This window comes from Porites lutea, chromosome 5, assembly GCF_958299795.1.
Source record: "Porites lutea chromosome 5, jaPorLute2.1, whole genome shotgun sequence".
Lineage (NCBI taxonomy): Eukaryota > Metazoa > Cnidaria > Anthozoa > Scleractinia > Poritidae > Porites > Porites lutea.
This window is the reverse complement of record NC_133205.1, coordinates 28,112,322-28,127,725: the sequence shown is the minus strand read 5'-3', so window position 1 is coordinate 28,127,725 and position 15,404 is coordinate 28,112,322. Positions and strand designations below refer to the sequence as shown.

General features: G+C 38.4%; 1 protein-coding gene across 1 annotated transcript; it reads left to right on the top strand.

Moving 5' to 3' along the window:
* The first annotated feature begins 291 nt into the window (after positions 1-291).
* LOC140938926 (mechanosensory protein 2-like) lies at positions 292-12,895 on the top strand. The gene is made up of 8 exons (XM_073388452.1): positions 292-452; positions 2,757-2,860; positions 3,987-4,059; positions 6,582-6,664; positions 7,543-7,746; positions 9,955-10,010; positions 10,487-10,565; positions 11,013-12,895. Exons 1-8 carry the CDS (start codon positions 440-442, stop codon positions 11,208-11,210), a joined length of 810 nt encoding a protein of 269 aa, XP_073244553.1. The 5' UTR covers positions 292-439; the 3' UTR covers positions 11,211-12,895.
* Positions 12,896-15,404: the final 2,509 nt, after the last annotated feature.

Below are 15,404 nucleotides of genomic sequence, written 5' to 3'. Positions count from 1 at the left end.
TTTAAATTACCAGTTCACAGGAGCCCGATATTTGCAAATTGGAAGGCGTTTATTTTAGTTTTAAAATTATACTCAGGTTCCAGTGAAATCATTTAGTCTTAATACTCTTTTGTTTTTAACAGGATCGAGTGCTTGCAAATCAATCTGTTTTTATCATGCAGTCGTGAATACATTTATGATACAGATACGAACATTTGGGGCGACAGCGGTAAAACTGTTTTAAAAAAAGCTGAAAGCGTTTAAAAAATGGACAGATGGTTGACAATGTGTACTTTCCCCTCCCCTGAAAGGAACGCGTGTGGCCTTTTAGCGCGGCCAAGGACCGAAACTCATTGACACGGCATAATTTGAGAGGAAAATTCAGTCTTCTTGTTCTTTGTGTTTCACACTGGCGGACTTCAAGCAACTTTCCCACAATTCTGCACCTGGTAGTGGGCAAATGGATCGTGAAGGTGGGTGAAATATGGTTGAATGGTATCCTAAAATAATGCTGGCGAGGCCTGATTTCCTGATATACACCACTCGTCCAAAAAGAATCGAAAACGAGCAAGCTTGGCTTCCGTGCATGCATGTATCTTCATAGCTCAATTTTTTCTGAAAGCGTATATGGCTTAAACAGTGGGAATTATTTGTACTTATGTATATTTTAAGTAAGTTTGGTGTGCACTGTGATAGTACGACAGAAAGCAAGGCGGTATGAGTTTAGGAGTAACATCTTTTGCCACTTGCAGCATCGGCGTGAAATTCAGAGTGTGAGGTGAAGACGATAAAGAGTCGATAAAGCTTATGTTTACCATCGACATGACGATTACGTTTTATGGTTGTATAAAGATTTATTACTTGCTTACCAATTGCCAGCTGATAGTAGCACTTTGGAAGCGAATTTTGTTTTCCAAGAGCTCTGTTTAGTTTGATGAAGAAGCTTCCCTTCCAAAATTAAATGCACGCTTCAAATCCATCAGCTTAAATTTGTTGTGGGACAAAATTGAGTAATTTGTATGTTGCTAAGGTTTATCATAATACTAATCCAGACTTTTCGTGAAAGCTACCTTTTAAATACTGTGTAAAGTTAAACTTCATGTACAAATACAATCTTTTTAGATCATAGAAACTTTTGTTTATCATAGCTCGCAAGAGGCCATTTGGGGGAGTTGTCTATTCAGTTTTGAATATTAATGTGTTAGATACGTTAATTTTTTTTCAAAAGAAGACATTATGGGAAAACATTATTATCATAAATAACGAAAGCTAGCAGCTTATATTCTCGTGTATATGTTGTAAATTTTCATTATAAAGAGCTTTTTTTCTTAATTAGATAATCTTTTTTTACCAGGAAATTTTTCATTTGGTGTGTCTGTAGCTACAGTCAACTGTCTTAAAAGAAACTTTATTTATTTTTATTTTATTTTATTATTTTTATTAATTTATTTTCCTATCCATTCCTCTCCATTTATATCTGTCTGATATTCTAAAATGTGGCTAAAGAAATGTCAAGTGCAATGAAAAAAAAGTGCTCCACCACAAGACTCGGTAAAGGTATATGAGAGAATTTCTGTGGCCATGTGTTAGCAAATCCAGTCAGATATATATTACTGCATAACCCTCTCATTTCTAAGCCATCTCATCTTTACATTTCCCCATTACAAAATAACACAAAAACAAAGAAGAATAGTTATTGATACTGTTACCTTAACGGAGGTTTTAACTTACGTACACACCACTGTCAAAATGAGCTGGCAGCTGGCAAATTTGCCGGTTTCAGTGGAGTATTTGCTACCTACTCTACATTTAGGTTTAGTAATGTTAAATAAAAACTTTACACAAATTTAAGCTTTTGTCACCTTCTACTCTGGTTATCCTTCCTGCTATTTTTAAACGTTTTGATCGAGCTGCTAGTCACATGCTTCTGGTTTATAGTCCATGATTTCCACCAAACCATACAATACAAGGTGCAAATTCCCTGATTTTGCTTTTGATTTAATTGTTATTCCTTTTACAATCCCAGGCTAACCCAGGTAAGGTGGCTCAATGCAGTTAATTTTTCAGGGTCAATACCCTCCAAGTTTGAGCATTGACTACATTGCCATAAACAAAGAGTTAGAAAAATTGCCAGCACAGTTGTATTAGATAAAGATGAAAATTTGTTATGATTAGGGTTGTAATGACATCGGAGTTGTCATAGCAACGAAACGATGCCATTATCTATTTTACTTGTGGCAATATTTTGTGGCACTGGGAACTCCTTCATGGGAGCTTTTTCCTCCAATTGTGGTGGTAATTTTTCCAAATCTTTGTTTATGGTGACATAATTAATTTTTTTATGCTCAAACTTGGGAGGTATTGACCCTGAAAACTGTATAGAGCCGTCCTAATACAGTGTACCCGGTTACCCTGTAAATATTACCAAGTTAAAAAGATTTTTCCAGTTAAAATTTAAATTTAACTGGACAAAAATTAACTGTGCCATGCAATATTTTTAAAAAAAACATTCTTTTGATTTATTGTTTTTGCTATCCTTGTTGTTGAAGAGAGTTTTGTCTCAAAATTTGATTAGCAATTTTCAGTTAGTGAAGATGTAAACATCGATCTACAAAGCAGCAAACAAGATTAAAAGCTACTTGCCTCCTTGCAACCTTTTTTGGGGGTGATTGGCAAAATTTTGCCTAATAAAAAGCTTGTTTAGACTTTAATTTGTGCAAGTGATGTGCGGACACATGCACAATAAAGTGATATGTATGTTTATTTTTTTACTTTAGAAGACTCAGGCGAAAGCAGAGGAGTGTGTGACTATGTATTGACCTTTCTGTCTATTCTCCTGATTATCTGTACAATCCCATTCTCATTGTTCTTCACATTCAAGGTGAGACATTAATGGAAAGCTATAGAGTATAAAACATCACTGTGAAACTCACAAAATTGTAAACATTTGAAGCGTTTCTGGAGTGCTTATTGTGTTATGAGCATGCAATCACAACAAAGAACAGAACATGCCAGCATACCACAAGCTTATTACATAACTGTTCCTGATTGCTGTCTAGTTTTCTTATACCTGATTGGCTTTGTCATTGTAACACAGTAACATTGGGCAATTCCAGAAAATATCCATACCCAACTACGGACGGCTTCCATGTTTTAACCCCCCCCTTGCCTTCGGAAATTCCAAAATGGGTTACCCCCCCATACCCTCAGAATTCCATAATCGTGAACCCCCGCTCCCCTTCAGAATTTCCGGTTTTTTTAAGTACATTTTCGACTTAGCAACGCCTATATGAACAAACGAACATGAATTTATGCCTCCTCAGCCAGGCTGTGCAAACTCCTTTTTAAGTACATTTTCAACTTAGCAACGCCTATATGAACAAACGAACATGAATTTATGCCTCCTCAGCCAGGCTGTGCAAACTCCTTTTTAAGTCCGAATATGGCTATAAAAATAAACACCATTGACGGTAATTTTACTCCTCTTTGTTTTCTTGTGCTGTTTTGATGTTTACAAAGCAAAATAGCTCAAATTCAGACTGTTAAAATCTTTCGGCGGTCAAATCACAGGTAGCCCAAGCTCGAAATATGAGCAGCGGCGAGCATCAGCATTGTTGCGTAACATTCATAATATAAGGATTTGTATGGGAAAAAAACCTATCGTTTCAGTAACCTACGAAAATGAAAGGATTTCAATAAAAAACTGCTTACCTTTCTTAAAATGTGTGTTACTTCTCTCCTGTGTGGTCCACGGGTAACAGCCATTTGCATAATGACATCAAATGATGTTCATTTTTCCATTCATTTTTAAAGTTGGCAATTCAGCGAGGTTGAAAGCAGCAAAAGCCAAGTATTAAATTTGCACAAGAAAGCAACACATTGAAGCATTGTGGGAGTAGTTGTAAAATTTTATTATGTTATCTTGTTAATGGCTTATTGAATTTTTTATTACTAATCACTGACTTCAGTAGTGATTTATTTCTAACAAGTTTTACTTCACAAAACAGATTGTGCAGGAATATGAGAGAGCAGTTATTTTCCGTCTTGGCCGACTACTCCCTGGAGGAGCAAAAGGACCAGGTATATTATTTTAAGCTTATGATAATTTCTTATATTTTACAAAATACAATTACTAAAAACAGATCTTTTTTCTTCCTTTTTATTGAGCTTACTGGCTCCATAAGTAGCTCCTGTGTGCGAATGAATGTAAGGTCATTTCTCTTGTCCTGGTAGTGCATGGCGTGAATGTGTAACCTTTGGACCGAAAGGTACCAGTTTCAATACCTGCTATTGCCCTTTTTTGCGAGAATTTAATAGATTCTTTTTTTTCCTCTTCTTTTTATAAGACCAACAGTTTTATGTTATAAAAGCACATTGTGTGGTTCCAAAAAATATCGATACCACCCCCACAGAGTCGTGTGATGCCTGTCGCTTATTTTTAACCACGATGACATTTTTTTTTTTTGAACGAATAGCCCAAGCCATTCAAATGGATGACAATTTTTGAACGCATACCCCGAGCCGTTTAAATGGATACCAAATCCGTTCGAAAACAGCAAACTGTAAAGAACGTTTTCGGGTGAGAGGTCACGCCAAGGGACTGACAAAATATGTTCCCTATGTTCATTAACCCATTCGCTCCTGGAGAGTTTGCCGAAAAACGCGTTTTGAAGCTAGTCGAGTGGTTTTCTGGTCACTGTCGTGCTATAAAGAGCTAAAACTTACCACAAACCGGTTTACAGGTCGTACACTTTGCGGCCTTCTGATCCAGATGCAAAATATCAGCTTGCGAAGTTCAGGCATGCGCAGAAAGCAAAATTTCGAGACACAGCAGTCTTGACTTTTACTTTTTGCTTTCTCTCCTCCCTTCTTTTTTCGCTTTTCTTGCCTCATTTTTTATTTCTCTTGCTGGGCATTTAGTAGGCTTCATTTTGGTGGGAATAGTTTTTAGGAAAGCTTTTAGGATCTTAGGATTAGGTGAAAGGAAAGGTAGGTGGGCAATGGAACAAGATTTTCATGGAGATTTTCAGGTCCATGTCACGTGGTTTTTTGCTTCTTTCTCCGGTGTCCTTGACTGAATTTTGCTGATTCTGGTATGGTTTGAAAGATCTCTTCACTCTGCACAAGTTAGCGAAGAAAGTTGTCCTTGACCGTTAAAACTGATGACGTCACAAAGGGTAGAAAGGACCTGGATCCGCACGGGCGGTTACGGGCGGTTCAGGGGCGAAGGGGATAATCTTTATGTTTAGTAGCTCTTTAACTTTCATTGTGTTTTATATCTTCGCAAATAAATTGTCGTGGTAAATTAATTTTTGTGTTTTTTCTTTGTTACTCTCTTACTTATGAGAACCCTCTGCAAATATTTCCCAATGGTGCACCCCTCCTCCCCACTGGAAAATTAGGCAAAATGACCCCTCCCCCTCCCCCCTGGAAAATCTGATCCCTCCTGTGGGGGTGGTATGGATATTTTCTGGAACCACACATTAATCATTTTGAAAATAATTCTATTCAAAAGAAATAAAGCAAAAAGGTGTGAATACAGGCCCTAGGACTTCAAATCCCATGGATAACAATTTTTCAGTTCCATGCCCAGAGATCAAGGGAAACCATCTGTAACAATTTTTTGGTTTGTGAAAATTCATGGGAACCCACTTTTATTTCTTTTAATGTACAGAAACATGTTGTTAAACATACTTTAAAATTAAAGAACGTCAGTGTGTACTATTACTTACAAAAAACTTCAATGTCTATTAAAATGTCAGAAGAAGGTCAATTTAGTGTTAAATGTGTGTGTGCACTGAAGTGTCAAAAACTCCAGACTCCTCCTCGTTCAGGCCTCATCACCAGTTGCAATGGTGAAATTGCCACTAAAAGATCCCCTTCTAAATGGTTTTAAACTGTCGGAGTCATATTTTTTTCTTGGCACTGGAAGCCATAACAATGCTGTTTTTAACTATAAAACATCTTTCATGCGTGAGTCATCAGTAACGTGCAATGCACGGTGGTGGACAATAGAAAATTGGTAACTTTTTTTAAAATTTCATTTATACACAAGCTGTACCAGTAATCACACTGTGGGAAAATACATGCAAACATGAAACTGTTGCTTTTAATATGTAAACATTCAATTTAAATAGTAAATAAAGAATGATGGTAAATTTTAAGCTCGGTGAAGAAATGAGAAATGACGTGATCAACATGTCATGAGCATGGGACGAGGAAAAAAGCTGAGTTTCCGACAGGAATTGAACCTATGACCTTCTGTACACCAGTCGGATGCTCTAAGCACTGAGCTACAAAGGACCCATGGTGAGCTGGGCCATACACAAGGTTCATGTATGACATGCATCCTGCATACTGCTAGGATCAGCAATGTTGAAACTGGAGAAAGGTTCTATATCAATCCACACTGAAATGGAGAACTTCCTATTCAGCAAAAAGATACTTTAGTAGGAAAAAAAACTTTTAGTGTATGGAATAAAATCCTTGTCAATCCCTTTGTCAGTTTCTTTGGCATCTTCACTTCTCAGGTTATTTAATTGTGACTCCCACATTGAACATTCTGAGCAAAATTAAATATTTGGAATGTTTTTGTTTCTCAGGATTGTTTTTCATCCTGCCCTGTATTGACTCATACCAGAAGGTGGATCTCAGGACAGTGTCCTTTGATGTCCCACCACAGGAGGTATATGGATAATTAACTGGCTGTTTCACTTAAAGTGAGATACAACATCTGTTTTTTGTAAACCATAACTTCTTTTGTTGTTAAGAAAACAAAGTAACAAGAACCACAGTCCAAAACATTTGAGAGAGTGGAGTTCTCGATCGATACGATTGAGGATAAACATGTCAAAAATCCAAGATTGCTAACGTAATTTCTCACCCATTATATTAATAGGTAATCAAAATTTAATGGTATACTCGTGAAATTATTCCCTAATTTCACTTGTCACCATTTGATTAGACATACTTATTATTTTGTAATTTTGTTTTTTAATTGTTTACATCTAAAGAGCAGTTGGGGTTCTTTTCACTTTTGTTAGATCTTGATTTAGCCAAGAGACAATTTTTGTGGCCTTATAAAGTTGATAATGATGTATCGTTTGTTTGATAGTAGGGTGTCAGGCATTACAAAGACTTGAAGCCCAAAGAAAATATGTAGAAAAATTTTTGTACACATGAAGAATTTTGCTTGTAACAAGAATAATCTTGAAATATTTATAAATTGTATGCAAGAAGTTTTCATCAAGAAACTGTGTTTTGATGGCCTTAAGTTTATATGTTGGTGGTAATCAAGGGTATCATAACATAGCTAGCAATTCTCCCAAGATGTCTCCCAAGTGCATGATCCATAACTCAGTATATTTTCGGTATATTTTCAATGTAATATATTTCAGCCTACTTGTAGTATGTTCATGGGGAGGGAGCGTTGATTCAAGGGTCAATTGCTCAATTCATATTTTGGTTTGACAGTGGTGTAATAGTGCATCAAAGTGGTGCAAGTCCGTCAGTAAAATAAATTGATTTTAACTTGCTTTGTCTTGCAATTTTCATCACTAACAGATTTTGACAAAAGACAGCGTGACTGTTGCAGTGGATGCTGTGGTATATTTCCGCATATCAGATGCAACTACATCTGTTACCAATGTGGAAAATGCTAATCGCTCCACTCGGCTGCTGGCACAGACCACCCTGCGCAATGTGCTTGGGACTAAGAACCTGAGTGAGATCTTAGCTGATCGTGAAGTAATCAGTCATACCATGCAGGTAAGAACAGCCAAGGATTCAAAAAGTAAAACCTCCAAGCATGTTAACCCGCTTTTTTCTGTTACTGAGTACTGCATTTAATATGATGGTGGTTAATAAAGGGGGCACCTTTTAAGGCTATGTTCACATGGCACTGAAGAATTTTGGGCCGCTTTTAGGTTTTTCCGTTCACACCAAAACCACCTTAACCTTTAAGAAAAACACATGAAGGGTGGTTGGGAAAGGTCTGGCAATGGTGGATAGCAAAAAAAAAACCAGAACTGTGAAACACCACATGACCTGGAGACCTCCTGCACACTTGAACCCACACTCTCGGCCGTGTGTGAGAAAAACCTTTTCTGCTTCATTCTTTCCTCAGTCAGCAGAAAACCACACTTCTCACACACAACTGGGAGCCATGCCAACCCGACCATGCAGGTCACACAATGGCAGATAGCAGTTCAAAGACAAGTGAGCTCTGAAACACCACATGACCTGAAGACTCCCTGCTCACTCAAACCCATACTTCAAGTTGTGTGGGAGAAAAACGTTTTTTGCTTCATTCGTTCCTCAGCCCAAACATGGGTTGTACATCAATCCCCAGAGGCCTTTATTCTACAAAACATCCTTTTTCTCTTGTGAAAACAGCCTCATAGATTATTTTGTCCATTCAATGCAAAAAAAAATGGTCCTTTGATGGAGGACGCTATTTTAATTTTGGAAGCCTCTGGGATTGGGAGTTACTGCTGACCCTGAAGGCTCAAATTCCACATGGCAGAAATGAAAATACACTCAGTCTGAGACATTAATGTAAAGTTAATGTAGGCTGCATCTGTTGAACTGTGGTAAGGAGAAAACTTCAATTTTTTTTAGAAATTTCATTCCAGAATTTCCAGGGATCATAATGATTCCCTCTGTAACCAGCTGTCCTGAAGTGCAGAAGTAGAGTTATTTGAAATATTTTGGTGTAAAATAAGCCAAATTGGGCATATTTACAAACCCTACCAGTAATTCCCAAAAAATGGAAAAAAGGGAAAATCTGAATGGGAGGGGGTTTTACGATTATAGGATTCAGAGGGCACGCGGGATAGCCCATTTTTGGAAATTCCGAAGGCAAGGGGGTTGAAATGTGGAAGCCATCTGTGATGTGGTATGCATTCAGTAGAACCCTGAAACTCGAACTTGGATATCTCAAACTCCCCACTAACCTAAAGTAAGTCCAATTTCCCTTGGATTTCACCCCACGTTCCAGTAATTTTTCCTTTGGTTAACTCAAACTTGGATAACTCAAATTCTCGGCTTACTCGAGCGAAATTTCCTTTCCTTGATCGAAAAGTCACTGAAATTTACTCCGATAACTCAAATTCTGGTTCTCAGGGGTATCAATAAGCACCAACCGCTGACCAAACGCGTTGACTACTTTGCTTATATAAGGAATTGGCTTCTTTTTTCTAGAAAGAAGAAACAACTAGTTTAAGTAACATTGTAAACAAAAAATATAACATAAAATCTGCATGAAAACGTTCAGTCAATTTTTACAAGTTTCTTTATAGGTTTACGCAGAATTTGTTTATGTACAAAAGTACTAATTTAATTGTATTGTGTGACTGTGTGATAAAAGCTACATGTTCTTGAATGAAAAAAAACGTTTTTTAGTCCTTAATTTAGTCTCCAGAACACTGAAAATCGCATTTAACAGCTTTGAAATTTCAAAATTTTCTTTGGAAGCACACCTCCGGCCCCCTTCTCCCCTCCCCCCTCCCCCTAGAAAAAGGGGACTAATGGCCCCTTGTTGATACAGTCGGTTACTCTATTCAAACCTGCTGGCTTCTTCAATTTTTATTGAACCCCTTGGGTTCTTTTAACTCCCCTCGGATGCCATCTCTTCTTCATGAGGGTAAAAACACTTAAACGAAGGCAGGTCAGCACTAAAGCAATTTGATTTTAATTGGCGAAACTAATAGAGAAAAACCTATCTCAAAACTATCAATTGTTATCATGGCAAATTGAATTTTGCAATGGACCCCAACAACTCGAACCCTCGCTAACTCAAACTGTTTTTTGTTTCCCTTCAGAGTTTGAGTTAGCGGGGTTCTACTGTATTTTCTGGAGTCACCCAATAGACTTCAAGGCAAAGAAATCTCACATGCTCTTTCCTCACTATTAAACTTAAAATTTCTTTTCACACTCCCAATACATTTTACTTTTGTGTTAATTGGTTTATTGTAGTCATCACTGGATGAAGCCACTGATCCTTGGGGTGTGAAGGTGGAGCGTGTGGAAGTGTGAGTTGACATGTTTTTTACGTATGTGTCCTTTAAGGTTTTCAATCAGTGATCAATTTATTTAACCCTTTAAGTCCCAATAGTGACCAACATCCAGTTTCTCCTAACAATATCCATATGTTGCCAAGAGAAATGGTTATGAGAGTTAATAAAATGACCAGTAAAGAGGAAATGCTTTGATCTGTTATCAAGCTCTCTCAACTAATTCTTTAAAGAAATGTATGAAGATCAATATGGTGTATTTATATGTGGATATTGGGGCTTAAAGGGTTAGTACTGGTAGGTATTTATCAATGATTGCCCGGCACCACTATTTTTAGCTACTGTAGATGATCAGTCTAAATTCTGTCAGTGAGAAGCAAGCCACACCGCAGGGAGTTATAAGTGGAGGATACCAGTTTTTATTGTTGTATTGTACACTAATATGTAATGGCTGCTAACAATAAAATTGTTATCCATTTTCTGTTGTTGTACAGGAAGGATGTTCGTCTCCCTCAACAGCTGCAGCGAGCCATGGCAGCTGAAGCAGAAGCATCCCGGGAGGCTCGTGCAAAGGTAGTTATTATATATTTCTCTTAGATTCATTGTCAGAATCTGGCAATGCTCTTTAAAAAGTGATTATAGGTGAAGGTCTCTTGACAGACAATCAGATCAGCATACAGCTCTACGTACAGCTGCTGCAATGACAAAAGCCTATATTGAATTCTCATACAAACTCTTCATGTTGCTTTAGGCTCTTTTTATCATGGTTGGTCAACTGTACTACTTCTTATTCTGACTGAGTTCAGACAGGATACACATGCAAGCAAATCATTATTGATCTTTGCATCTGAAACAGAAGGCCATGATGTGCTTGACCTATAAACAGTGTTTTGGCCAGTTCTGGCTCTTTAAAGCCAGAAAACAGCTGGACCATCTTCAAAAGGCATTTTTTGGAAAAGATTCTTTGGGGCAAATGGTTTTAACACTGTCTAACCCTTGAATCTTACTATTATATTTTAGGTCATTGCTGCCGAGGGAGAGATGAATGCATCTCGTGCCCTGAAGGAAGCCGCTGACATTATTTCAGAGTCACCTTCTGCCCTTCAGCTGCGATACTTGCAGACGTTGACTACAATCTCAGCTGAGAAGAACTCCACTGTCCTGTTCCCTCTTCCTGTTGACTTCCTGAGCAGGTTTCTGCCAGACAAAAAGGGCTGAAGTCCTGGAAAACTTACAGCCAAACTGACACCCTTTATTATACACATGCTTCAGTAGACCATTTAATTCGTAGGTTTTGTCCGCCGAATATCTTTGTTCAATATTATTGCTATTATTATAAACAGGAAATATTGCTGTGAAAGAAAATTTTGATTCCTTGATATACTGCTCTAGGATTAAACTCCTTTCCATAAGAAGCATCATGGTACCTTTGTCATTAATAATTAATGACAAAGTTACAATAATTTATCAGTCAGGGATAAATTATTTTAACTACCAACAAGGTAAGCTTTTGTGATATTATGGTCGCATTTCGGTTAAATATGTACTCGAGCTGCTGGAATATCATCTCCATAGTTCCTGTTTAGGGATAGGGCCATGCTCGGTTTCTCTGTTACCATTTTTATCCCTTTCTTGAGGGTGTGGGAATGACCAAAACTGTGGATATTAATTTCAATTTCATAGACATTTTGGTATGTTTCTTTTAAAACAGTTCTAGGAATGATGTAAGTAATAATATTAAGGCATTGTCAGTGACAGCAACAATACTTTTTTTGTTTCAAGAATTTTTTTCAGTTTAGTTATGTATCCTGGTTGGGAAATTTTTCCTATTCATCTTATTTCCAGTGGTCTGTTAAACTTGAACCCTCCACGCAGACACCTTCGTAGACGAGCTGTAGCCACACCCTCCCCTCAAAGGAGTTTCTTCTTTCTTTGAGTAAAAGTTGGGGCGGCTACACGTAGGCTAACACTTCCACAATTGGGAATTAACAAGTTTACTGTAAGTCTCAAGACAACAAATGTGAACTCTACCTCCAAAATACAAGAAGGGCTTTTTATGTGACTTTTGATACTCAGTTCCCTTTTTCCTCCCTTGGTGTCTGTGTCGAGAACATTCAACTTTGTTCTTTCTAAGGGTTTTCGTATCGAAGTCTATGCACTTGACTTTCCAGATATACTATGGATAACAAAACTCAGGTGTACTGTACTTTGTGTAGTTTCCGTATTTACTCTTGATAACAAAAGCCAGATGTGCTAGTTGTTTTTAGTTGAGCAGGCACATAAGAATATTGGGTGCAAGTTAGATCTGCATTTACAAGGGAGGCAATCTTGGCCTTCTGATCTTACTTACACATTTTATTTCCTATGCTTGGCAGACGACTTCTAAACCAGCATTGTAGAGGATAATAAACAAGTGTTGTATCTTGTTTAGACATCCCATTTTTTCTTTAAAATCTCAGATTACTAGCCTGTTCCAGGCATTCATGTAGTGGAGATTGGCACAAACTGCGGAGAGAAAAGAAAGCGAAAGGGAGGGAGAAAAGCGAGAACGTCCTCTCTCCCTTTCCTCCCTCCTGTTTATCTTGCTCACGTCCCTTTTCCCATCTGTCTGTATGAACACCTGGAACAGTTAAAGTGGAACCTTGATATAACGAAACCTTGGTATAGCGAACAAATTTTGCCAGTCCCTTGGCACTTCGTTATATCGAGGTTCCATTGCATTGTACAAGTTACTCTCCTTGCTAAAGGAAATCTAATTTTAGGTTAGAATTTCTAATTTTCCATTTTGTAATAATAATTTTGTCATTTAATGTTGCCTTGCAAGTAGAGAAAGATGTCCATATTGTATTTACATGCATTGCATTTGTAGCTATTAAAATACAGCAAAATTGAAGCATAGAGAAGAGTGTTGTAGTAATGGGATTACGTCATGAAGATGTCAAGTATTATCCTGCTTGCAGGAAAAAAGGAGATGTGGGCAAATAGACTGTCTAGCGTAGCAACAATTGGCATCAAAATTAGTTCAGACACTGACCTTCACAAGACTTTTACCCTCTCCATTTTTTTCTCTTTTAAAGAGTTCAAAATAGTATGTAAAGGCAACGAGGTGTCCAACGAGGTGCTGTCATTCCCTAAGGATTGTGCTGTTGGTCAGGAGGCCTGTGGGCAGCTGCTCACATTGACAGTGAGCGGGAAGGGGTTCAGCTTTTCATGGGAGGTACAGAATACCACATTGAATGAAAAGTGTCTCAACAGGTTTTTTGCTTATTGCGGCTGCTAGTAGTATTGAAAGCAGTGTGGCAAGCTTGTATTAAAAGTAGTAGGTGCACTGCAAAGCGTGTGAATTATGTGAGTGTCCCCTAAGGTGTGGCTTAATAAAAGTCATCTCAAACAGTAAAAGGTAAGTTCAATCGTTTTCGTGAACCTTTTTTCTCAACCTCTAAAGTAAGGTGACCATACCTCGAAAGCGCACCTCTACAAATACGAGAGTATTAAGCAAGGAATAATCTTAAACGTATCATGTTCTGTTAAACCAATTTTACCTCAAAGAAACACAACGCAAGACTTTCCTTAGCTTATTTCTATTCTCTTAAGGCAATAAGGTCAACCGCTCAAAGTAGTCTTAGACTACCGAAAGGTAGCCACAAAAACCTACTAACCGCTAGGTTGGCAATCGTGTGATTTTGCGCGCACGCGCACAAGTCGTTCCTAAGAGATGCACAAGCTTGCTGATCGGCAAATTCCTAAGTGCAAAATCCCTGCATTTCTAAATGTAATGAAAATAATGAAATCATGGGTCTAGTGGCCCTGTCATACTCACCTGTCATAACTCTTGCGTGCCAAACACTATGCTAACTGTCTTTTCAGGACAGACAAAAAATAACCAGTATTGGTTACTGTGATGCGCGGCAATTGATCTACTTGAGGGCGTAAGAGGCCCCACAGACAGTCTGTCATAAGTTACAGATTTCCCCGCGAAATGGCGTCCGAGGAATAGTCCATTTTCGAGTTCGCTATGACCGCTGAATTAAAGAAGTGAAGACACATTTTTTACAGCCTTAGCCTCAATCTGAAGTAATATATTCACAAATTCCAACGAGGAAAAGACCTGTTTATTACTCTGTCTATTGTGTATATTCAAATTTCAAACACTTACTTGCCAGAATTTCTGAATATTTTACTTTACGTCGAGGCTAACCCTGTATGAATGTGTCGTTAATGTTTAATAAATTAATTTTTAATTCGAAACTGGACTATTCCATACTGATTACGTGTCACTATCCAGATCTGAGCAGTGTTTCTGACTGGTTGAAAATTTGCCTCTGCCGAACAAAAGCACTATCCAGATAACTGGGGTAGTGACACCATCAAATTTCCCTCCTAACGCTCACAGCTAATGACGCCTTTCTTGTTCTTGCCCTCTTCTGGGATCTTGGTGACCAGCTGATGGAGTGGTGCTGCTGTCTATGCTAAGCCGGGTGAGAACCGTCGGTAAAACGATGCCAACTCCAACAGGGCCATCAGAGCCCCCGGGGAAGGCACTGCTGCTTCTGTGTATGCTGGATCAGTTGCCACGCCCTCAGATGACACCACATAACCAAGGTACCTGACGTAGCTTTGGAATAATTGACACCTCTCTTCTTGTATATTGAACCCATGGTCCCTCATCTTCCGAAAGACTCGCTCAAGCCAGGTGGTCTGCAATGCTGTTACTGCAAAAACGAAGTTGTCCTAGTAAACCAAAAGAATATACAACTAGTCTTCACAGCAGATTGTCTGCATCAGCCTCTGGAAGGTGGCAGGCGCTTTGCTGAACCCGAACGGCATCCAGTTGTACTCAGGTGGGCCCACTGGGATGGGAACGCTGTCTTGTGACGGTCATCTTGGTGTACCTGTACTTGGTTGTGTGTTGACGTCAGGAGGTCAATGGCTGAGAAATACTGTGCCCTGCCAAGCGCATCAAGTGACTTATGTATCCTAGGTAAGAGATAGCTAGACAGCTAGGGATGAATGTACCAGAATTAGTGGTCGTCCAAGCATGATAAGGTTTCATAGAGAATTTCCAGCCAATTTATTCAAAGCTCAAATTCAACAGCAACAGAAAGGAAATAAAGCACTGAACAAAATGAAATGAAATGAGATAAAAGAGGTCGACTTTTATTTGACACCTTTCTAGAGGCAAGTTCACTCGTGAGAAAGGCGGAGTTTTTTTAAGTCAATGACACAGGCGGCTAAGGAGAAAAGTGCTTCCAACAGGAGTTGAACCTATGACCCTAATTCTGCTTACTAGTCCAGATGCTTCTACCACTGAACCGCAGGAGACTCGTGTGAGCTAAGACCACTAAACTGGATTCATGTGACAAACATCTTGTATACTGACTGAAAAACATATTTCTCATATATTCATCAGGC

Coding starts and splice junctions, on each gene's coding strand:
- LOC140938926 (XM_073388452.1), top strand. Junction 6,665..7,542: donor TTGATGTCCCACCACAGGAG/GTATATGGATAA, acceptor CATCACTAACAG/ATTTTGACAAAAGACAGCGT. Junction 7,747..9,954: donor TAATCAGTCATACCATGCAG/GTAAGAACAGCC, acceptor GGTTTATTGTAG/TCATCACTGGATGAAGCCAC.